Raw genomic sequence first — 25,610 nt, forward strand, 5'->3', positions numbered from 1 at the left:
TTCCTCATGTTTTTGAGAATATACTGTAGGGGTGGGAAGCTGCAGCTGGTTACTAGTGTGGACTGAATGGGGGTCAACAAGAGGGAAATGCCAGTATTTTGAGGGTAATAGTTCATAGCAACATATTGAAGAAAAAAAAAAAGAACTATGAACTAGTTGATTTTTGGAACTGAGTTATGAACTATGTACTGAACTAGTTCATATTAAAATTTCTGAACTGAACTTTGAACTGGTCACATACTGTAGAGAGTACTCGTACTGTCATCCCTAATACAACTCGGAGAGTATACGTACCGTTAACTACTTTGTGTCGGAGAAATTGTTTGTGTGCATTCTATTCACATCTCGACCTTGTGCCTCATTTTGGCCGTTTGGCTCCCTGGATTGCAGGCCCCGCCCACCAGGGATCATTTCAGGTCAGCTCAGCTGGGCGATGGCTTCTCCACGTCCCTTTAGTTGTCTCATTTGTGCACAGAAAATATCCCTGCATTTGCATTCTTGCCACATCAGCATGAGTTTGTCCTGAGGCAATGAGAGTCATCGCTGTTTAAAGTTACTCAACTAGAATGAAAAAAAACAAAAACACTCCCTATAAAATTGATCAATTTGGCGCAATGAATAAATCAAAACGCAAAAACGAGACCATTAAAACTAATCACCCAAATCGATCAAACCAAAATCAATATGTTTCTAAACAAACCAGAATTTGTACCCATCAGACTTGTTTTGCAGACTGACTTCTTTGGAAACCTGCTGCATGGGTTTATGGGATATCAAAGATGGCGTCACGACAGCTCTTATCAACATTTGACTGATTTAAGCCCGAAAAAAAAAAAGACAATTTATTCAAGCCACGAGAATAGGCTTCATTGTTGTGAAACTGATCGTTAATCCTTTATCCAGTGCAAATCGAGATCTGTGAACTCGTAAACATCTGCGTTCTGACCGTGAACCGACAAGTCCTGAACAAATACTGATATTTGTTGAGGACTATATTGATACCAGCACACCGTTAGGTAACGCTGGGAGAGTGGCAGGTTGTGCTGTGAGATATGAAGCCGATAAAGGACTGAGCTGGACTGTAAAAACCTGAGAGGCGGCGGAAAACCAAGCGACAACCGTGAAATCCATAGCACAGGTAAGAGCTCACTTGTCTTTTCATTCGAAATCACATTTGTACCAAATGATTGATTATTACATTTCTTCATCAAGACCTGTAAAATTTTCTCGATGTTTATGAAGAGTTGTGCCTACATAATAATGTGCTGATATTTAAACACTCAAGAATGAGAATGAATTTGCATTTAAAATTGTTAAATGTTTTTCTTTTTTCAGTGTTTTTTTTACTTTAGTTATATAAATTTTTTCCCTTAAGTTTATACGTTTTTATGTTTAGTTCAATGGATATTTGTTGAATTTATCTTTGGTGATCAAATTTAGTTTTTATGCTGCTTTCTGGTGTTTTTATGTTATTTTACCTGCATATCCAATGTTTTCATTTTACTTGTTCAACATTTTAGATTGTTTTTTGATTCTTAATCTTTGTTTAAGAGTTTTACTTTAAGCATTTAGATGTTTTTGATTTCTTTTAAAGCTTTTTTTGTATCTGTTTTAGTTTCAATTAGACGAGTCTTTGATATTTTTATTCCATTTTAGGTGTTCAAAGCATTTTTTGAGTTTATCATTATTGTCGCTATTTGAGTTTTAAATGTTTTTACACATTTAGTTTGACTTAAATGAAGGTTTCTTTATTTTTAAGTTAGCTTTTATAGTCGATAGAGAGATAGAGCTTTCCTCCCCCGTGGGGCAATTCAAAACAACTATTTGTTTGAATATTTTTAGTTTAGCTGAAGTTTTTGTCTTAAAAAAAAGTCACATTTCGATGATGTGAGGAGGCTATGGTGTGATGAAGTGACTCTGACGGTTCCTGCTCCTGTCCTCTGCAGCCATGGCCTCTGGTCTCCACCTCCTCCTGCTGCTGCTCCTGTGCAGCGTCTCCTCCGAAGCCCAGCTCAGGGTCTTCCAGCTGTCGGCCAGCGACCTGCCCGCCGACTCCATGGGGATCTCGGACGGTTACGTGAAGGTCTTTGTCGGCTCCAAGTCGCTCGGCCGCACACGCGTGGCGCACAACATGGTGAACCCCTGGTGGGAGGAGGAGTTCCACCACTTGGACGCCAAGCCGAACGACGTGCTGCGGCTGGAGGTGCACGACGACGACCTGGTGTTTGACGACCTGCTGGGAATCTGCCAGAGGCAGGTGGAGGTCGGGACGCAGCGCTTCGACTGCTTCCTGGATGCAGGGGGAGTCCTCCACTACACCTACACTCTGGGCAGCCAGTAGGCTCATGGACGCTTCTCTGATGTTCACGTCGTCCAGCAAGGCGTGACCTCCTCTCTCGAATAAAGCTTTTCTTCAAATCTCTTTGTCAAAGTCTCCATCTTCATGAAACTCCAATAAAAACTCCCCTACAATTGAGTAAATGTTTAAATCACTCAATGAAGTTCACAATCTTACCGATGATTTTCAAATCTCCCAGACTGAAAGCTGTGCCACCAACAGTGTCAAACACAGCGTTGAGGTTATCTGTAATTGTAATCTCTGTTTATATAAAGTGGAGGTAGACGACTGACTGTGTGCTGCATCAAGTTCAACGACATGATCAGCTAGTTCAGTGAGGCGCGCAACTGAAGCGCATCTCTGCTTCGCACAGAATGAAATTATCTGACCCCTCAAATACGCCTTGAGAGCCTCCCAGACCGTTGAATGACAAACCTCTGGAGTTTGATTCATATCAACAACCAGTTTAATTTGAAATTGTATGAAATGTGTAAAGTCCTCATCTGCAAGCAGTAGTGGATTAAGTCTCCATGGCTGATAATTAGCGCGAGTATTTGGGAAATGCAATGATAAAATAACAGGTGAATGATCAGAGATGACCATGGCTGTGTCGTCACAGTCCGTAACCAAAGGTAAAAGTTTTTTGTCGTGAAGAAAGTAATCAATGCGGGAGAATGACTTATGAACATTTGAAAAGAATGGGTATTTGTGTGAAGTGTTGTTTTAAAAACCTCCAGACATCAGCAAGCCCATAGGTATCAACAAAAGAGTGAATTGCACACGCTGATTTGGAGACCGGAGTTAAATCACCTCCAATTATAATATTATGGGATGACATATTTGGTAGCTGTGAGAATAGATTAGTAAAAAAAAAAAGAAAAGTGACATCATCCCAATTAGGGGCATAAACATTGACCAAAGCCAGTGGGAACCCAAGTCACAGTAACAATTACCAAAACGTCCCCTGGAGTCTGCATCGACATTAGAAACTACAAATGGTAATGATTTATTTATCACAATTGCAGCTCCTCTCGCCTTGGAGTTAAATTTAGAATGGAATACTTGCCCTGTCCATCCACCTTTAATTCTAAAGTGATCACAAACGCGCAGGTGAGCTTCTTGAAGAAACGCTATGTCTGACCTTGAGTTTATGTAAATGAGCAAGAACTTTGTTTCGTTTCACTGGATGGTTCATTGATTTTACATTCCAGCGCACACAATTAATACTACAGCCACTGTTCGAACCAGCCATCTACCGTGTATTGTAGAGTGAGATAGTTATTTGACAATAGGAGATGAAAATTATGAAAAATGGCAGTGAATAACATACATTTAAGAGAAATTGTAATAGCCAATGATAATAAACCTGTCTGGCAGATCCCTAACCCTCGTACATTAAGTACAACTCTCTCATCCTGAACATGATGACCACAAAGCCCCTTCCACATAAATCCACACAAATAGTGCTTGTTTGGTGTGCTATGAAGCAAAACAGAGAGCCGGCTCCCGCTCCATATAAATCACCTGCTGTTGTTTGTAAGAGTGAGAACAAGTGTAACACATCAGGACTAGCAAAATGTCACATTATGTCCCAGACCTATGATGAAAATCAATGTCCATTTTGCAGAGGATGTTGAGACTATTACATTATAAAATGTATCAATTTGGCGCAGGGAATAAATCAAAACGCAAAAACGAGACCATTAAAACTCATTTCTAAACCACAATCACCCAAATCGGTCGAACCAAAAATCAATATGTTTATAAACAAACCAGAATTTGTACCCATCAGACTTGTTTTGCAGACTGACTTCTTTGGAAACCTGCTGCATGGGTTTATGGGATATCAAAGATGGCGTCACGACAGCTCTTATGAACATTTGACTGATTTAAGCCCGAAAACAAAAGACAATTTGTTCAAGCCACGAGAACAGGCTTCATTGTTGTGAAACTGACCGTTAATCGTTTATCCAGTGCAAATCGAGATCTGTGAACTCATAAACATCTGTGTTCTGACTGTGAAAGGACAAATATTGATATTTGTTGAGGACTATATTGATGCCAGCACACCGTTAGGTAACGCTGGGAGAGTGGCAGGTTGTGTGAGATATGAAGCCGATAAAGGACTGAGCTGGACTGTAAAAACCTGAGAGGCGGCGGAAAACCAAGCGACAACCGTGAAATCCATAGCACAGGTAAGAGCTCACTTTAGTGTGTTTTTAGTTTTTTGGGGGGTTTTGCATTTAAAATTGTTAAATGTTTTTCTTTTTTGCTTTTTAGAGTTCATGTGTTTGTTTGTTTTTTACCTTAGTTTTATTTAAAAAAGAATTCCATTAAGTTTATACGTTTTTATGTTTAGTTTATTGGATATTTATTGAATTTATCTTTGGTGATCAAATTAAGTTTTTATGCTGTTTTCTGGTGTTTTTACGTTATTTTACCTGCATATCCAATGTTTTCGTTTTACTTGTTCAACATTTTAGATTGTTTTTTGATTCTTAAGCTTTGTTTAAGCATTTTACTTTAAGCATTTGGATGTTTTTAATTTCTTTTAAATCTTTTTTGTATCTGTTTTTTTTTTGGTTTCAATTAGAAGAGTCTTTGATATTTTTATTCCTTGTTCAAAGCATTTTTTGAGTTTATCATTATTGTTGCTATTTGAGTTTTAAATGTTTTTACACATTTAGTTTGACTTAAATGAATGTTTCTGTTCGGTGAAAAACCTGGAAGAATGAGAGAAAAAGAGACAACCCCAGTATCGAGAGCAATAATAGTCAAAACAATCAATATTCTTGCGCAAGGGCAGAGAGAGAAGTCACCTGACAGCTCGTTCATCGGCTGCCAAGTTCCTTCGCTCAGCTGCCCAATTTTATTCACACAGTTGAAGTAGGCGGTTACATCGTTTAATCCAGAGATACAACAAAACAGTTTACACTGGTTCTTAGGCCTGTGTGTGTGTGTGTGTGTACGCTTAACGAGCAGAGAAGGTAGGAATGTCCTAAGATTAGATGTTCCTCCGACCTTGAAGACGACCTTAAAGACATCTCAGAGTGGCGCAGTTTTGATAAATCTTCTTGTGATTACAAAGTAGAACGACTCGTGGCCTTGCAGATGTAAAACAGCGAACAGTGATTAAAATAGACATGCATGAATCAACGATAACTTGCAAAATGTTAATTCCCATTATACCAAGTACTAATAATTAATATAAAGTACAAATTTACTTAACAGTTTGTAGGGATTTCTTACCTCATAAGGATCACTATTTATGTTTCGGTTGGCTATTGATAATGATTAATAATTATCAAAGATAGTTATTAATAATGTTATTGAAATTTAATCTGATGTGTATCAGAACCTTGGAGCTCCACCTGTCTTAACAGGAAATGATAGCCAATTCAGTTATATCAGTCTCATAAGATATACTAAACAGTGAATCAGGAATTTGAATTTATAGTTAAATTAATTACAATTACCAGAATTAACAGTAAAGCTTGAAGGATTTTGGAGTTCTTGACACAGAAGAGGTCGACATTTCATTCACCTTTGTGCACATTCATAAAACAGCAAGTATGATTCCAAAAATTATATTTATTTACAATGAAAACAAATAAACACAGATTCTAACTACCTATATACAGCTCGGTGTGTAGGCGTGTGTGTGTGTGTGATTGAGAACGAGAGCGAGAGAGGTGGAGAGAGTGTGTGTGTGAAACAAGATGGCGGATCACAAGAAACTACATTCAAATGGAGGTTATCAGAGAGCAAGAAGTCTGCCCTGGGTCTCCACCATGTGCTGGAGAACAATGGAACATGGGAGCTAGTCTTTAGCATCTGCTTCTGGTGTGTCTCTGCTAAAGGACCATTTCTGGAATGAGTTTATGCGACTTGCTCTGTAAAACGTCAGGAGCCGTCAGATGGTGTTCAGTTACTGTGTGATGTTGTCTTTGATGTGATATGTATAGGATTGTGAGTTAACAAGTTAGTAAAGCAAAGATTAGCATGCAGACCCTGTGTCTGTGAGGCAATTCAAAACAACTGTTTTATGTTTTGCTCTGAAGATTTAGTTGTAATATTTTAAGTTCAGCTGAAGTCTTTGTCTTTAAAAAAAAGTCACATTTCGATGATGTGAGGAGGCTATGGTGTGAGGAAGTGACTCTGACGGTTCCTGCTCCTGTCCTCTGCAGCCATGGCCTCTGGTCTCCACCTCCTCCTGCTGCTGCTCCTGTGCAGCGTCTCCTCCGAAGCCCAGCTCAGGGTCTTCCACCTGTCGGCCAGCGACCTGCCCGCTGACTCCATGGGGATCTCGGACGGTTACGTGAAGGTGTCTCTCGGCTCTAAGTCGCTCGGCCGCACACGCGTGGCGCACAACATGGTGAACCCCTGGTGGGACGAGGAGTTCCACTCCTTGGACGCCAAGCTGAACGACGTGTTGAAGCTGGAGGTGTACGACGACGACCTGGTGTTCGACGACCTGCTGGGAACCTGCCTGACGTATCTGGAGGTCGGGACGCAGCGCTTCGACTGCTTCCTCAAAGAAGAGGGAGTCCTCCATTACACCTACACTCTGGGCAGGCAGTAGGCTCATGGACGCTTCTCTGATGTTCACGTCGTCCAGCAAGGCGTGACCTCCTCTCTGGAATAAAGCTTATCTTGAAATCTCTTTTTCAAAGTCTCCATCTTCATGAAACTCCAATAAAAACTCCCCTACAATAAGTAAATGTTTAAATTGCTCAATGAAGTTCACATTTTTACCGATGATTTTCAAATCTCCCAGACTGAAAGCTTGGCCACCAACAGTGTCAAACGCAGCATTGAGGTTACGTCACACCTTAAAGAAATGTATTTGTACATGAAGTTTTGGCCCTGGACAGTGTGTGTTGTCCACTCTTGAATTTAACAGCTTCTTCAAGAAAGCGCACATTTATTGTAGAGTGGTCAACTCTTAATTGGAAGATGGAGTACGAATAAGGCGTACGTTTGTCAGAGGTGGAAATCCAACACACCTGAGAAGATGTTGTGCTTGTTGGTGTTGGCTACCAGATTAGAAAGGCTGGAGGTTGGTCAGTAGTGAACTAGAATTCATACGAAACCTTTACATGTTACTGACATTCTGTCCCTCTCCTCCAATCAGTTGTCTGTCTGTACCTGCCTGCAGGATCTATTCCTGCTGTTTGGAGTCTGTTGTCAGTGGATTTGCTTGCTTTCTGATGTCAAATTGTTTGTTGTGGCACGTGGTCTCTCTCCTCTTCTTTCCTCTCTTTTCTGTCTTCTAACCTCCAACCAGAAAAACAGAAAATCTCCACCTGAAAGTCTGGTTCTGCAAAATGCCTTGGCATGGATTTAAATATAGATCTGAATACACTTATGGAAGCCATCACTGAACCATTGAACAGGGTATTTAATCCACCTGATGATTTACATTGAACAATTATGTCACATATCATATGTCAGTGAAAAAAAAAAAAGTGTGACTCTACCCGGAATCAACTCTACATTAACATGCACAAAATAATCTCTGAAATAAGTTAACACCCATCAACAAACTAATAATTGACACCAAACACACATGACCATCAGCATTAGAAAATAAAGGTCCAGACTACCAGAGATCCAGTCCTCAGCACCATCATATACAACAAAATGCTGAATACTAAATAATAGTTTATCGACATTACCTGTAAATCTGAAATTTACGAGGTTTCCCTGTTTGAAATTGGGCGGCTGTCTGATTTGGAGCGACGTTTAAGTCTAGCGCCCCCATATTTTAATGGTGAGGACAAGAACTGCATGCAGGCCGGCAACGTAATTGAAGTCAAAGAGTGACGATTCACAATCATGTACAAATAAAAATAAATGAAAAATAACTTAATTTTACACATGCTCATGACAAAACTGAAAACAAGGAAATGCTTAGAAACCCTCCACCCCCCAGCATTTTACCAATATTTTAGAGACCCCCCCCCCAAAAAAAAAAACTATTTCACAAATCATATTTTAAGGAGGTGAGACACACAGGGACAGACTTTTACACACACCTGGATTTTTAGAAAAACTGAACTTTCCCCCTCTACATTCTCCCCCCAAACATATTCATTGACACTGAACTTTATATAAATCTGGTTCAGAGCTACTATGAGAATCCAAGCATGAAGTCATGATAGCCGATCAGAATCCTGGAAAAAAAACTAAACAAACTAAAGTCACGAACTGTGAAGTAAATCTCCGTCTATCCCCCTTTTAGACACAAACAGTTTTCAGGAATCCTCGTTTGTGGTGTGCGGCCCAAACATGGAGAAATATCACTGTTTTCTAAATATCCAGGTATGGATACAGACGCAGACCTGACATACATGCATCAATCAAACAGGATCAAATCATAAACCAACTAAGTTTCAAAACTTTTCACAACTTTTTTTTCTCACCCGATTTGCTTTTACCCTTCATTTCCCCCCAACAGGCTTAAAAAAGTAGCACGACATAGTGGTTCAGTTGGTATATAAGCTGTGATGAATTGACGAGGGAGTCTTGACTGAAAGTGATCGCGGCTCACAAGATAGTACAATCCCGGTTGGTGCCTTTAGCAAGAAGATCCTTGATCAAGTCACGCAACTCTTCCTCTTGTCCCTTCTTCAGGGCTTCAGTTTCCTCCACGTCGTCCACCCAGATCATTTCCTTCTCCTGGTTTTTCAGCAAGCGGCTGATTCTTTTCACGTTTTCTTTCTTTCCGACGACACATTTCATCACATTTTGGATTTCCTCTCCCTTCTTTTGGTACCTCGCCTTGAATTCGTTGCACTCCTCGGCTTGCTTTCTGGCCTTTTCTGCATATTCATCCTTTATCTCCTGCAGGGCTTTCTGATGTTTCTCCGTCAAGTATCTCCGCTCCCCTTCTTCCAGTTTTCTCACTCTTTCTTCCTCTTCTTCAAGCTTCAGCTTTTCTTGCTCATGTTGCGTTTTAAGTTTTTGGATTTCCACGTGATGCTCCATCTGTTTTAGTTTATGTTCTGCAAATCTTTTCTCCCGGTTTTCCTTCTGACTCTTCTCCCATGCGTCTTTTTTTTCTTTAATTTCTGCTCTCAGCTTCTCCAGCTCCTTTTCAACACTGTCCTGTGGTGTGGATTTTTGGATCCTCTCAACTTTCAACCTTTCATATGTTTGCTGTGATGTCCGGTGAAGCACTTCATCCTGTCTATTCTTTTCAGATTCCTCTCTCTCTCTCTTTTCTTGTTCTTTGAGTTTTTCTTCGAGCATTTTGATGTTTTCCTCTTTTTCCCTCACTTGTTTTTCTTTCTGTTTGATGTCGCAGCGGATGTCTGCTGTCTCCCGATCTATTTTTAGTTTAAGTGTTTGGATTTCCCTCTCGTGTTTTCTCCTAAGTTCCACAATTTCATTTTTCATCTCTTTTTCCCTCTCTTTCAGGATCTTTTCTTTTTCTTTCATTATCGCTACGTTGGCTTCTTGCAGCATCTCATTGGTGAAGCAGTTGCCTTCGTTTTCTTTCACCATGCTGTCGATCTTTCCTATCAGCTCGCTGACTTGCTCGCCGTTGCTCTTATCCAAGTTGTCAAACAAATGGTATCTTTGTCCACAGGCAGAGATGAGCTTCTTTACAGAATCCTCACCTTCTTTGATGTACTGTTCAATTGACTTTCCCTCCATCTTCAGTGAATCCCCTCCAGAGAAAAGAACGATGGTGAACCTTTCAGAATTCTTCCCAAATCCTTTCTTGATGAGTTCCAGGGTGTCTCTTTCTTCTGCAGTCAACCGTCCAATTTTTAAGACCAGCAGGAAGACGTGTGGCCCCGGAGCCAGGAGACTGATGCATTTCACCAGCTCCTCCTGAACCTCTTCATGGGACAAACTGTTGTCGAACAGTCCGGGAGTGTCGACCACAACCACGTCACGACCGTTCACATTACACACTACTTTCTGACAGCATTTGGTGACGGACGTTGAAGAAACTTCAGATTTAAACAGGTTCTGTCGAACGATGGTGTTTCCTGAGGAGCTCTTTCCGCTGCCTGTCTTTCCAAGAAGAACTATTCTCAGTGAGTCGAGCTTCTGCAGTTCTGCCTCACCTGTGAAGTAATGAAGCCTGAGGTTATTCATTTTGACAGATTGGTTTCACAGCAGATTAAACCTCGACGATGTGCTTTCATTTGATTTTTAATATCTTCAAAGTAAAAGCAAAGGCTCTGCCTCCTTTCATACTAGAGGAGAGGTTTTGCACCTCTTCTCCATCTTGTTGATGGAGGTGCCTTCAATCTAACTTTCTCAGGCCAAGCCAGGTCAGGAAAAGTGGGCAATTTAGTCAATGTGTTGATGGAATCACTCTCGCGTGATGGATACATTTTGTGATCGTGAAAATCTGGGACTTCACTTCAGACGTGTCTGTCTTGGGAAACTCTACCAGGGGGCATATTCCTCCCAACGGCATAGATCTGGAGATCATGAGACCTCACAAGCCCTCCCACCTTCACAAGTTCAGGACCATGTCACGAGTTACAATGTGTAGGAACAGGGGCGAAACTCGCTATTTTCTGAGGGGTATGTAGAATCAATAGAGCCCCCCATGCCCAGGATTTTTTTTTTTTCGCTTTACTTTTTCTTAATGTTTACATTTCTGAATCATATTTATTCACATGTTTGTTTAGCTATTTAAAAACATAATCTAACAACATGTTACAGCAGTGTCGCAAATCATACTGGTCCTCTAGGTCACAGTTTTAGGCAGAAATTGGTGCTTTGGGTGTTCACCCAAAAAATCAGATTGTCCAATTTTTGTTATTGTTATTACACTACATTCATTGAATCAAGTAAATAAGCGGAGGTGTGCCTCGTCAGTGCCTTGTTTATCTATCATACCATTTACGCAAGCACAAACAGCTGTTAACTTCAGAAAATGCCCACTTGATTCCATTGATTTGGCGCCCCTGTAGCACTACGACCCTGTCCGCTGCACAAAGTGCAAACCCCCTTTTTGCTCCACTGTGTTGGAAGCTTCACACCCCGTGACTTTCGCCGATGTTAAAAGTAACAACCGCATGAAAAGCAAGCAGGCGTCGTTCAACATAAATGTTTTCATCAACTTCTTTATCCATGAGAACACAATGTCTGTCATTATTAAACCAATAAAATACTTACAAGGGATGTTTGTTCCCAGCTCTTCTTGTTGCCTGTTGAGAGATTTTTCCAGTTCCAAATTAATTTCCATTTGAGCACGAGCAAAGGTTTCCATTGTGTAGCCACACGGTCTTTTGTTCTGGAGTCTGATTCCATCTACAACATCCATTAACTGTAATATCTGATCCCTGCCCTTGTAGAGAACAATAGATCTTCCTCCACATTTCTGACAGAGTTCTTTGACATGTCTGTCGGCTCTTGAAAAGGTTGGAAAGCCTTTAAGTGAATTACTTGACGCCACATTGAACAGAAGAACGGCGAAATCCATGACTCGTGAGCTGAAGGTGTTTTGTATTTTCTGTAACTCACTCTTGTCTTCGTTAGTGAGTTGACCCTCAGGTAGGACCAGGATGAAGGCGTGGACACCTTCAGGATCATAGAGGGAGACACACCTGAGACACTCCTCCATCACCTCCTCCTGAGGTCTTCCATACAAAGCCGGCAGCTCCACCACAGAGACCCGACGTCCACACACCTCTCCCTGGGTTCTGACGCACTCCAAGAAGTGTGAGGGAAGCTCATGTCGTCCTAAAATGGCAGAGGATGCCAAGTCCTTCCCTCGTCCTCTTCGACCACACACGAGCAGGTTTAAAGCCGGTTTCATCTGTTCAAAGACGGATCTCAAGGGCCCCTCAGTGACGGAGAGGAAACCTCCCTCGTTTTCACGTGTAATCTTCTCAATCTTCTCCATCAACTCCTCGCTGGTATTTTCAGTAGCGTAGTGTTTTCCGCCGCATTTCCCCAACAGGTCCCTCACACTGGGATCGCTTTCCATTTGCTTGTCAAAGGTGACGACCATCAAGTGTTTGAAAGTGTTTTCCCCAAAGACCTCCTGGATGAACGAGAGGTTCAGTGTGTTTCCTCCATTGAAATCCGAAGGCTCCACTATGAGTAGCAGAACGTGTGGTCCAGGATGGCACAGATTCTGCATCTCTTGTTTCACTTTTACGTCGGACAGTTTATTGATATCTGGAGACTTTACAACTTTTACATTTAGGCTTCCTTTCCACAGTCCAGAGATGGACTTGCAGTGTCTGTACGTATTGTATTGCTGACGATTGAATTGGGGGTTTTTGGTTATGATGTCACTCAGAAGTATCTTTGGAGCATCTCTTTTCCCCAGAAGTAAGATTGTGCGTGAAGATGCTGAAACACATCATAGAGAAAAATTAAGGATTTTAATATTTAAAGCACAAAGCCAGATTCTTGCATCCCTCTTGTCTCCCAGTATGTGTAAGCCTCAAGCCTTATCGGCACAGGCATGTAATATGCATAATTCTTTACAGACAATCTCACATAACCCAATATATGTGCTGAAAAGATGCCCCATGACTGTATGTGTGTGTGTGTGTGTGTGCCTCCGTGGTGAACAAAGTTGTTTCTTACTTTGCCTGGCGAGAAGGCCCTCTTGTGGTTGGTTGAACAATGCACTTGGTCTACGCCCTACGAAAAACAAAAGGCATGATGGGAGCACACCAACAAATAAAGAACTGTGTGTCTGGTGGATTATTCCATTGTAGCGTCAAAGCTGGTGATGCAGTGGTTCTGTCTCTTGCATCATGATGACAATGGTTTGAGTCTGGATGGAGTTTGCATCTTCTCTCTATGCATATGTAGGTTTTTCCAGCGTAGCTTCACACATAATTCAAAAGCATCTGAGGTTGACTGCTGACTCTAAATTGCCCGTCATGACAGTCTCTCTATCTGTAGCCGGATTCTGCCTTGAGTAAGTGTGAAAGGTGGATAGAAGTAGAAGTGCTCCATGGCTATACATGTCACGCTGATGACAAATATTTGGAAAGAACAAGGATTCCTGGGACGTGTAGCAGAGCTGAGTATGTGGGAACGTCCATGTACAATTAGTCACAACTTCTCCCGTGAAGCAGCAATAGGTTAGGACTGTTGGGAGACCGACACTGAGCTGAATTTCCTTTCTCACTCTGTGTTTCGCTGTTACACTAACGTCTCTCTTCTGTAGACTGTGCTCTCTCTGTCTCTTTACGAATCCCTACCCACAATTTTTGTCTGCCTGTCCTCTCATTTTCTCTCGTTCTACCCCTTAACCCCAACTGGAATAGCAGAAATTCTCCTCTGTCTTCTCTGCTCGTTGATTTTGGATTGTTGGTTTCCTCTCTAGAAGTACCTCGAAAGGCCCGTGTCGTATTTGTCCCTATACAAATAAAATTGAATTGATTTCTCTGCCGATGATGAAGAAGAAAAAAAACAACAAAACAAAACAAAAAAACAAAGTCTCATTTCTAAGAGCAAACAAATAAATAATCCACCAAAGACACATTTCAGATCTTCTGGGATTAACCTTTATAATTCAGTGACTTACACATCAGTAGGCTGCTTGGTGTCCTTTCCATTTTCAAGCTTTGTCCTGCACACAATGAGACACACACACACACACACACACACACACACACACACACACACACACACACACACACACACACACACACACACACACACACACACACACACACACACAATGATTCACCTTCATGAGAGCTGATTTGTACTGAGTCAAATGTTTGGACTTATCAGATTCTGCATTTGCCTTTGGGTCTTTTCAGATTTCAGAGTTGAACTTCTGGCATTGACAACCTACGAAAAGAAGAAATGGGTAACATTCTTTACATTTCTGTTGACACACACAAAAAGTATGTACATTTATTTTTCAAATATTAATATGCAGTAGAACCTCTGACAAGAGGACTTGCGGACACCCTGAATTGAGTGGCAGAGTCAGCGTGCACGGACGGGCGTTCAACTGTCAACACACCTGAATCAGCCGACAACCTTCTAAATGCGGACGATGGGCAGGTTTTTTTTTCTTGGCAAATTTCAAGCTGAACATAAACTAAAATGGCTAAAATCTTTGGCAGCAGCAGCTCCTTTCCAACCCAAGAGCCTCTGACCCACCCGAAATAGTCCAGCACCCTCTCCGTGCTGTCAAGACTCCTGGTCTTTGTCTCCTGGGCTGAGACTGCTTTTCTTTGTTTATGTATAGCGCACCATTCAAACACAAGGCAATTCCCAGTGCTTTACAAAGAAACTAAAGATATTAAAGAAATACAGAATCAAAGAAATACATTAAAGCTTTAGAAGAAATGAAAGAAATGTAAAACAAATAATGAAGAAAAGTACAATAAATAAGGTAAGACATTTAATAAGATAAGTTTAATAAAGTAAGTAGAATATTTATTTTTTTTAATTCAAAAGACTGTGCAGACAAGAATGTCATTTTTGTCATCATGACACATCGAACACACAGAGCAAGAGAAAGAGGCACGAAGAAGGTATAGAGGCCATCACCAAAGCTAATGCTAAGCTAAGCTAAGCTAGAGAATGTATTCAAACAGTGAAAACAGGCATTCGTGAGTACAGGTAAAGCTGGTATTTGTGATGAGCAAGCTACTTTTAACAATCCGTGAGTTGCAGTGAAGTTTTAGCTGTAAAGATTCTGATAGATGAAGTTGTAGTCGTGAAAAGATCAGCTGTGCTGCAACCAGGTGAAACAGGAAGTCATACAATTACCGCAAGTCAGATTTGCTCAAATTACCAGAAATGACTAAACCATTGCTTGTAATCAGCCAACAGGTGTGGCTCTCTGGTATTTATAGCTGTAGTTTGGCAGGTTGCATTCAGCTCATTGTTCAACGAGCTGAAGGCTCATTAAACAACTTCAATTCAAAGTTAATACAATTATTTTTTTTAACATTTTTAATAATCGACCACAAAGGGGAAATGGACACTGGGCCACGAACATCTCCACTTTTCACTGCATTTCCAAAAAGCTGTGGCAAATGTTTTATAATCGTGTTCGCAGTGTAAACTATTGGAGGATGCATGACAATGCTGCTTTGTAGCCACTGAAAACAACTTTACGAAAACAATTGTTTCCTCAGAGTGGTCACAGTAAACATGCTGGAATCATTCTGCAAAGTTATAGAGAGAAGCTCACTGAGAATTTAAATGACAAATATGGAAAATGGAAAAACCTGATGTGATGCAGCTGCTCTGCGTTCGCTCTGTCTGCGCCGAGTCTCATCTGAATGAATCTGGACCGGCTGCATTTCTATCAAACTTTCATCCACACCTACAAGGCAGCTGTCTAATAAAAAAACAAAACAAAGTACCTTCTCATGGCACCTGGAGTCCACTGACACATGCATATGATGTGTTCATTCAGATTAGAAATCAAACACTTTATCTGCAATAACTTTGGTTGGTTGATGATTTTGAACAGACTCAATAAGAAGAAGAAATACAATTAATGAATGAATTAAAAAAAAAGGAAAGCGACTCAGTTATGTCCGTGTTAAAATTCATGTGAAGTCTGCATGTAAGTCACATGGCACTCAGCAGACAGGAGAGAAAATAAAAAAAAATTTGGACACCGGGAACATTTATGTGATGGAGTCATGCAGCGGTGGCTGGACAATATAAGGTGCTGAGGTGCCGCCCTCCCTGGTGGAAGTAAGAAGAATTTATATATATATATATATATTAATGAACTCTGATACTGTCAAAATCTGTTTATGCAAACAAATTAACAATGGGCCCCAAACTGTATTTGCTTCATTTGCTATAGATAATCTTCAATAAAAGAGAAGATTTGGTTTGTTGGTTCCGATAGAGCGAGTTAGTCTGTGATTGGCTGAGAGTGGAGACGGGGGCGGATCAGGTGACCATGCAGCGATTGGGTGTGTATTTCTGCCTGGAGGAGAATGAAGGAGTGGCCTTCATGTAAATACAAATGATCAACAGGGAGTTGAGCATGATGAGTGAAAGAAAACAAACAAGTTAACATTGAAAGTGGCCTCAGATATTGAAAATGTTACATTAGATTAATTAAATATATATTATACAATATCCAACATCTGGTTGTATTGTGGTAACGCTACAATTCAAATGTAAAAAAAACATTACGTTGGACTTAATGACTTTTGTGATTATCTTTTGTGATGGAAATAATAAGACAAAGATTTATTTCAAATGTAAATGAGCCTTTTATTGAAGCAGAAAGTCACGAGAACAAAGTCACAGTCAGTTGATGAGATATTAAAGAGTTTGAACCATGGTACTATTTATGATCCCCAGCAGACTTAGTGTTGAAATAAAGAAACAATATTGAATTGAATAAGAGAAAATAGAACTGCATTAGAAAAGACAAATTAAAGCGGTCAGGAAGTGATGTTTCAGACTGGTTGCATTATTCTCAGAGAGCAGGCTCAGCTTGGTCACCACCACAGCTCTCAGCGGTTAAAAAACAGGTTGGCTGTGCTGAATTTGGTCAACTTAATGACGGTGGCGCCGACACTTCGATACGGCTTGATATCTTTGTTGGTGGCAAACCCGATGCCCTTGATGGGGTTGTTCCCATCCTTCCTGAACCACAGGAACACCTGGTTTTTGCCGGTCCCCTTGTTCAGATCCATGTTGACCACGTTGAATCCTTGTTCTTGGAAGTTGTTGTACTCGTCAGGATTGTGGGAGACCTGCAGGTCCCTGATGGCCTTCCGCTTGACAGTGGTAAGAAGGTACCAGATGAAGACCTTGCCCGTGTCCGCATCCTTGTTGGTGTGGTCATCCAACCGGGTGTAACCTCTTTCAAAGAGGTCAACATCACTGGTCCAGCTGGAAGTGGCAGTGACGTCACTGATGTACACTGGGATCTCTCTCATCACCCACAGGAAGATTCGGTCTCCTCCAGCGCCCTTGTTCAGGTTACAGCTCCACTTCTCCCAGCCGAATCGAACCTTCAGGGATTCATCAGTGGCGTCTGTGGAGACATGGAGGTCTGTGATGGCAACATCAGCCTCTGTGGTACCCTTGTAGTACCACAGGTAGACACAGGCTCCTCCTACTCCGGCGTTGAGGTTCTTGTCGATCTTGCGGAACCCTGCATCAGAGAGACCCCTTGCCATATTTACATTGTATGAAAACTCAATCCTGGTGACGGCCTGGCCACTGCTCTCATCTTTGTACCAGAGGTAGATAGTGTTGCCTCCGAGACCTTCGTTCAGATCAACGTCATTCTTTCTGAACCCCTGTGCACGGAGCTGACTCTCCTCAGTGTCAGTCAGGGAAATGGCAATCTGAGTGATGGGCATTTTGGTTCCTGCAACAAATCAGGTGAAAAGTTCATGAGTGAACATCAGGTCTCACCGATTGTGTGAAGAAACATGAATATTTGCTGCAGCGAAACGCTGCATTTGTATGCTTTTGTCCCACAATGGAATTATTATTAGTTTGGAATCTTTTATATGAATTCATTCAGTATCAAACAAGATGACAAATTACAAGAATTTTTTTTTTTTAAATCCACATTATTTATATCTAAAACATCAGATCACACACTGCTTATTTTTTGGAAACTATTTAAAGTGGCTCTAAAAAAACTTCCCTAAATATTCTGTATGAAAATACTATGATACTGAATAACATGTTTGCCCAGGATAAAATGACACAAAGAGGAACAAAGGAAAAAGTAAGCAGGTCAACACTTACGTGAAGACAGACTGTGTTTGTTGGTCTGAAGTCAGATGGTTGCTGCTGGTTGCTGCTGGATGCTGCTGGTTGCTGCTGGTTTCTGCTGTTCTGTCACAGAATCACCCGTCTTTATATAGGGAACAAAACGTGGATGTTGATTGCGAAATCGTGACCTGCGTCTTTGAAATTCTTGTGAAAACTCCAACACTGCCAACATGATTTACCCGTCTCTTTGTCTCTTTCCACAGAATCCTTCTTTTGAAAACTGCAACACTGCCAACATGATTTAACCATCTGTCTTTGACTCTTTCCACAGAATCCATAATCAGTTCTAACCTCTGGAATGCCCTCCCCCTCCCTGTTGGACAAGCCCCCTCACTGTCCATTTTTAAAACTCATCTTAAAACCCATTTTTATTCTTTGGCTTTTACCTCAGCATGAGACTCTGCTCTGGTTTTAGTGCCTTCGTTGTTTTTTTTAATTGTTTTAACTTTTTATGTTTTGTTTATTGTTTTACCATCTGATTGTTTTTACTGCTTTAACTTTTTTATTGTTTTCATTGTTTTAATGTTTTTATGTTGCCTCTTATATTTTTAATTCAATGTACAGCACTTTGTCTCAGCTACGGCTGCTTAAAGCGCTTTATAAATAAAGTTGAGTTGAGTTGAGTTGAGTTATTTGTTTAGCATGACTGTCAGATGGTAACTTGTTTTCCACGGGGCAGTTCTGATGAGAATTGAACCTTCTGCTGTTCATCCAGCAGCTTCTGCATTTCTTTTCTGGTTTCAGATGAATAAATGTTTAACAGTCCCTGTGTTCATATTGTCATCTGTTTTTAATGGTCCCATCTCCTACGAAACTGTTGAAAGATATTTGTGAGTCTTTTGAAAGAAAGTTCCAAAATTCCCAGTTCAGAGTTCAAAATTGCATTTTGAACTTAAAACTTCTAATGTGTGTACTTTCCACAGATGTGTCACGACAGGGTAAATTAAAGTTAATTATTTTAATGTCATTTAAAGTTTTTCTTTGCCTTTGTGAAGCACTGGGATTGTGTTTGAACCCTGCTACTTTAATCAACGTGCCTTGACTTGTGATTCACACTCAAACCTCTTTCCAGAGAAATGCACTTTTCAGTTATGAAGACTTTCTTTGTCGATGCTGTAATGGACTAATGTAATGAATAGTTTGGTTTTGCACCAGCTACATTCTGCTTCTCTGCCTGCTCTATTTTTTCAGTGGGAAATTACAATAATTAATGGTCCCATCTCCTACGAAACTGTTGAAAGACATTTGTGAGTCGATTGCCAATTCGCCACCTGCGTCTTTGAAATTCTTGTGAAAACTGCAACACTGCCAACATGATTTAACCATCTGTCTTTAACTCTTTCCACAGAATCCATAATCAGTTCTAACCTCTGGAATGCCCTCCCCCTCCCTGTTAGCAGGTTCAAACACAATCCCAGTGCTTCACAAACGCAAAGAAAAACTTTAAATCACATTAAAATAATTAACTTTAATTTACCCTGTCGTGACACATCTGTGGAAAGTACACACATTAGAAGTTTTAAGTTCAAAATGCAATTTTGAACTCTGAACTGTGAATTTTGGAACTTTCTTTCAAAAGACTCACAAATATCTTTCAACAGTTTCGTAGGAGATGGGACCATTAAAAACAGATGACAATATGAACACAGGGACTGTTAAACATTTATTCATCTGAAACCAGAAAAGAAATACAGAAGCTGCTGGATGAACAGCAGAAGCTTCAATTCTCATCAGAACTGCCCCGTGGAAAACAAGTTACCATCTGACAGTCATGCTAAACAAATAACTCAACTCAACTCAACTCAACTTTATTTATAAAGCGCTTTAAGCAGCCGTAGCTGAGACAAAGTGCTGTACATTGAAATAAAAATATAAGAGGCAACATAAAAACATTAAAACAATAAAAACAATAAAAAAGTTAAAGCAGTAAAAACAATCAGATGGTAAAACAATAAACAAAACACAAAAAGTTAAAACAATTAAAAAAAACAACGACGGCACTAAAACCAGAGCAGAGTCTCACGCTGAGGTAAAAGCCAAAGAATAAAAATGGGTTTTAAGATGAGTTTTAAAAATGGACAGTGAGGGGGCTTGTCCAACAGGGAGGGGGAGGGCATTCCAGAGGTTAGAACTGATTATGGATTCTGTGGAAAGAGTCAAAGACAGATGGTTAAATCATGTTGGCAGTGTTGCAGTTTTCAAAAGAAGGATTCTGTGGAAAGAGACAAAGAGACGGGTAAATCATGTTGGCAGTGTTGGAGTTTTCACAAGAATTTCAAAGACGCAGGTCACGATTTCGCAATCAACATCCACGTTTTGTTCCCTATATAAAGACGGGTGATTCTGTGACAGAACAGCAGAAACCAGCAGCATCCAGCAGCAACCAGCAGCGTCCATCTGACATCTGACCAGCAAACACAGTCTGTCTTCACGTAAGTGTTGACCTGCTTACTTTTTCCTTTGTTCCTCTTTGTGTCATTTTATCCTGGGCAAACATGTTATTCAGTATCATAGTATTTTCACACAGAATATTTAGGGAATTTTTTTTTTAGAGCCACTTTAAATAGTTTCCAAAAAATAAGCAGTGTGTGATCTGATGTTTTAGATATAAATAATGTGGATTTAAAAAAAGAAATTCTTGTAATTTGTCATCTTGTTTGATACTGAATGAATTCATATAAAATATTCCAAGCTAATAATAATTCCATTGTGGGACAAAAGCATCCAAATGCAGTGTTTCGCTGCAGCAAATATTCATGTTTCTTCACACAATCGGTGAGACCTGATGTTCACTCATGAACTTTTCACCTGATTTGTTGCAGGAACCAAAATGCCCATCACTCAGATTGCCATTTCCCTGACTGACACTGAGGAGAGTCAGCTCCGTGCACAGGGGTTCAGAAAGAATGACGTCGATCTGAACGAAGGACTCGGAGGCAACTATATCTACCTCTGGTACAAAGATGAGAGCAGTGGCCAGGCCATCACCAGGATTGAGTTTTCATACAATGAAGATATGGCAAGGGGTCTCTCTGATGTAGGGTTCGAGAAGATCGACAAGGACCTCAACGCCGGAGTAGGAGGAGCCTGTGTCTACCTGTGGTACTACAAGGGTAGCACAGAGGCTGATGTTGCCATCACAGACCTCCATGTCTCCACAGACGCCACTGATGAATCCCAGAAGGTTCGATTCGGCTGGGAGAAGCTGAGCTGTAACCTGAACAGGGGCGCTGGAGGAGACCGAATCTTCCTGTGGGTGAAGAGAGAGATCACAGTGTACATCAGTGACGTCACTGCCACCTCCAGCTGGACCAGTGATGTTGACCTCTTTCAGAGAGGTTACACCCGGTTGGATAACAACACCAACAAGGTTTTGGACAAGGACCAGGTCTTCATCTGGTACCTTCTTACCACTGTCAAGCGGAAGGCCATCAGGGACCTGCAGGTCTCCCACAATCCTGACGAGTACAACAACTTCCAAGAACAAGGATTCAACGTGGTCAACATGGATCTGAACAAGGGGACCGGCAAAAACCAGGTGTTCCTGTGGTTCAGGAAGGATGGGAGCGACCCCATCAAGGGCATCGGGTTTGCCACCGACAAAGATGCCAAGCCGTATCGAGGTGTCGGCGCCACCGTCATTAAGTTGACCAAATTCAGCACAGCCAACCTGTTTTTTAACCGCTGAGAGCTGTGGTGGTGACCAAGCTGAGCTGCTCTCTGAGAATAATGCAACCAGTCTGAAACATCACTTCCTGACCGCTTTAATTTGTCTTTTCTAATGCAGTTCTATTTTCTCTTATTCAATTCAATAATGTTTCTTTATTTCAACACTAAGTCTGCTGGGGATCATAAATAGTACCATGGTTCAAACTCTTTAATATCTCATCAAATGACTGTGACTTTGTTCTCGTGACTTTCTGCTTCAATAAAAGGCTCATTTACATTTGAAATAAATCTTTGTCTCATTATTTCCATCACAAAAGATAATCACAAAAGTCATTAAGTCCAACGTAATGTTTTTTTTACTTTTGAATTGTAGCGTTACCACAATATAACCAGATGTTGGATATTGTATAATATATATATTTAATTAATCTAATGTAACATTTTCAATATCTGAGGCCACTTTCAATGTTAACTTGTTTGTTTTCTTTCACTCATCATGCTCAACTCCCTGTTGATCATTTTTATATACATGAAGGCCACTCCTTCATTCTCCTCCAGGCAGAAATTCACAACCAATCGCTGCATGGTCACCTGATCCGCCCCCGTCTCCACTCTCAGCCAATCACAGACCAACTCGCTCTATCGGAACCAACAAATCTAATTTTTTCATTTATTGAAGATTATGTATAGAAAATATAGCAAATACAGTTCAGGGCCCATTGTTATTTTGTTTGCATAAACAGATTTTGACAGTATTAGAGTTCATTAATATGGATTAATATAATGATATTATAATTTATATATGTATATATAATTTTATTTGGAAATGGCAATTGTACATGGTTATACATATAGCGTAGAAATACAGATATAAGCTTATTTCCTCTTTTTTTTTCCCCCATGCATTTTTAACTCACTTCAGCTTCACATTCACCAACCCTTTGTTTGCACAAAGTTAGACAAAATTGTTTTGCGTATACACAAAAATCACAAAAGCTGTCAAAGGATTACTTGTACATAGAAAATGTGACAGCCCAAACTATTTACAGAAGTGGGGAGCTTACAATATGGGAAGAGAGAAAAACCTTATGCTTTACAAAACTTTTAAACAATTCAGAGAAGTCATAGAAACTCTGTTCTCATTGGGGTAATATACTTTATCTATTTATTCCAAATACAATCAAATGATTTTTTTATTGTTTGCGTTATGTATGTTAACGTCTCCATTTTGAAAATTTCCAGAATAATGTCAATCCAACCTTGCAGAGAAGGTGGAGCTGAAGTTTGCCACTTTTTGACAATATTTTTTCTTGCTTGCTGCCAGAAGGGATAGAGTCCCAACTTTTTGTGAATCGGGGTTGTACATGAGGAAGTCATGTGAGAGATGTATTGTGTCAGTGTGCCTCAGGAGAGGAGACAGAAATGCTCAGTAATCAGGTTTTGCTGTTAAGACGAACCTCTTCCTGTGGTTACAACACAGTTTATTTATAGAAACACAAAAACACTCCCACATTTTCATGCCGTTGTGTAACTGACTCTGCAAAATCAGGAGTTTTAGCCGAGGGGGGGTGGAAATCAGGAGTTTTAGCCGGGGGGGGGGGTCCAAACTACATGTTTGGATTTGTATGCGATTGATTTGTGTCATACAGAATCTCTGCGGTGAACCCAGCGCTCCAGGTCCTGGTACACCTTCCTGCTGGGTAAATGTGGATGCTGGACGCAGATCTGACACAACCGTTCCCTCCAGTCGCTGTAGGTCTTGATGGTGTGACTGCGGCGCCACAGGAAGTACTCCTCGTAGGCCTTCCTGTCAACTGACAGCTTTTTCAGGTAGGTCGCCAGATCTTCTATGCTCTTGAAATCAGAGACGTGGATGAAGGAGTGTGGGGGGGCCAGGGCTTCATAGGTGGCCCTGCTGGGGCCGAGGACCACGGGTACGGCCCCAGCTTGGAAGGCGTTCCTCCAGAGTTTCTCGCTGATATAGTCTTTTGCCTCAGAGTTCTCGAAGGACAAATAAAACAGACATTTGGCGATTGTGGGCAGCAGCTTCCTGTTGGGGAGCGGTTTCTTGTTCCACTTGCCATATACCTCAACGGGGATGAACCTGCTCAGACTTTGGTAAACGCTGGCTCGAGTCTGGTGAGGTTGGTACCTGCTGACCACCCAGCTGACCAGGCAGGAGCGGTTTTTAGGGACCTGGAAGGGTGGCTGACTTTCTCCCCGCACTGTCTTTCCATAAGGGACGAAGATGTCTGCGTCCCGCCTGTAGCTCATGGTCAAGTTGAAGAGCCCGTCGAGCTGCGAGAGGTTGGTGTTGTGGGCCGGAGGCTCCAGGGACAGCCACACCCAGCGCTGGGAGGCGGGACGAGGCCGGCGCAGGGGCAGAGCCGAGCGGCCGCTGCTCAACTCCCGGTGGTGGAACACCACCACGTCGGCCCGGGGGAAGGCCGAGAGGTCGTCGGTCAGGAAGCAGCGGCTGATGTTGTACTTGCCGAGACATCTGTCACCATTGAGCCGGTAGGAGCGGCCAAACGGCCAGTGCCACAGGAGCACCGTGAGGTTCCTCTGCGGTGCCGGCGTGTGAGGAACCAGCTTCTGGTCCAGGAGGCGGTGATAGAACAGAGGGAAGATTGAGCTGACGAGGAGGAGGAGGACGAGGAAGACGTGGAAGACTCGAGGTCCAGACGCAGTCATGGCGACCCAGGTCGAACAAGGCACACATCACTGGTACAAAACAGAAGGAAGCAGGAAGAAAGATATTACTTTACATGCTTCACAGGAACCACAAAAGAGATGTTAATGATAAGAAAGAAAAACAATTCAGCTTCAACCCTTTAAAACTCATGACTCATGTGTCACGACAGCTTTCAGCACTGGTATTTCTCCGATCACTATTTTACCGGTCAGGAAAAGTCAAGATGAACTCAAATGTGTTTGATACTCCTGTGTTCGCCTGACTATTTCCACTAAAATCCATCCACAAGTTTTTTCAGTCAAGACGTCAACCAACAGTGTGAATAGAATCAGAACATCCAGTTGGAGCACTGAAGCTCCAATGTGACCAGGGTACCAGTCTCTGACCAGTTTGAGACCCCTGCTTCTACCTCTCTGAACTACTGGTACACATGGACTCTTCTTTTAACCAACTGATCATGAAGGGGTCGCTAAATTAGTGGATTTCTTTCACAAAGTTGAAAGCCTGTCAAAAGATGAAACAGCCTGTCAAAAGATGAAACTTTCCACCTGTCCAGGATGTAAAACAGTCAAGTTTTGATCGGCCCTGTGGACTCTGAGCTGGTTGCAGCAGTAGAGAAGATCATTGTATGGACCGACTCATCACTCATTGGACAAACAGTGCAGAAAAAAAAAAAAAAGAAAACGTAATTATTAATGAAATAAGTGAGCGCAATATATAGAAGTTTCTTCTCACCTGGTGAGATGAGGCTGCAGGCTGCTGGCAGAACGTCGTCTTGCCCCATCAAAGCGCCACAGTTTCTTGGACGTGACGGTTGGGCGTGAGCCCCCCCAACCATCCACCCCCCCCCCCCCCGGTCAGCGGCAGGGGGAACTGGCAGGTTTTAACTCCATTCTTTCAGATGGCGACGCCCTCCACCACAGACCGGAGAGCCACCAGTGTCACCCGCTTTCACACCATCTCCGCTTCACCCCCGGTTTGCAGAAGTGACGCGTATCTGAGCTGGTACGCCACAGCTGGGCTTCCTCTTCCTGCCGCTGCAGCTCTGCAGAGGAAAGGGGCACCGTAGGCAGAGGCCACATCATAACCGTCTCAGCGAGCTGTTTTTCACCCTCAAACTCTCGGGTCACGGTCAGGTCATCGGCCTGCTCTGATGAAGAAACGTCGCTCAGCTTC

The 25,610-nt window shown here is 41.7% G+C and overlaps 3 protein-coding genes across 3 annotated transcripts; 1 reads left to right on the top strand and 2 right to left on the bottom strand.

Annotated features, from left to right (window-relative positions):
• Positions 1-16,524: 16,524 nt before the first annotated feature.
• Positions 16,525-18,140, bottom strand: LOC308132867 (uncharacterized protein). Its single transcript, XM_080500050.1, has 2 exons — positions 18,044-18,140; positions 16,525-17,654 (listed from the first exon to the last, which is right to left on the bottom strand). Exon 2 carries the CDS (start codon positions 17,644-17,646, stop codon positions 16,789-16,791), a length of 858 nt encoding a protein of 285 aa, XP_080356176.1. The 5' UTR covers positions 17,647-17,654; positions 18,044-18,140; the 3' UTR covers positions 16,525-16,788.
• Positions 18,141-20,409: 2,269 nt separating this feature from the next.
• Positions 20,410-22,021, top strand: LOC308132365 (uncharacterized protein). The gene is made up of 2 exons (XM_080499444.1): positions 20,410-20,502; positions 20,893-22,021. The coding sequence occupies exon 2, from the start codon at positions 20,901-20,903 to the stop codon at positions 21,756-21,758; it is 858 nt and encodes a 285-aa protein (XP_080355570.1). The 5' UTR covers positions 20,410-20,502; positions 20,893-20,900; the 3' UTR covers positions 21,759-22,021.
• A 1,359-nt stretch (positions 22,022-23,380) lies between these two features.
• On the bottom strand, positions 23,381-24,433 carry LOC308132752 (alpha-(1,3)-fucosyltransferase 7; the record flags this gene model as incomplete). The annotated part of the gene is made up of 1 exon (XM_080499934.1): positions 23,381-24,433. The coding sequence occupies one exon, from the start codon at positions 24,431-24,433 to the stop codon at positions 23,381-23,383; it is 1,053 nt and encodes a 350-aa protein (XP_080356060.1).
• Positions 24,434-25,610: the final 1,177 nt, after the last annotated feature.

This window comes from Blennius ocellaris (assembly GCF_963422515.1).
Source record: "Blennius ocellaris genome assembly, chromosome: 7".
NCBI lineage: Eukaryota > Metazoa > Chordata > Actinopteri > Blenniiformes > Blenniidae > Blennius > Blennius ocellaris.

Coding starts and splice junctions, on each gene's coding strand:
- LOC308132867 (XM_080500050.1), bottom strand. CDS start 17,646: ATGCCCATCACTCAGATTGCCATTTCCCTGACTGACACTGAGGAGAGT.
- LOC308132365 (XM_080499444.1), top strand. CDS start 20,901: ATGCCCATCACTCAGATTGCCATTTCCCTGACTGACACTGAGGAGAGT.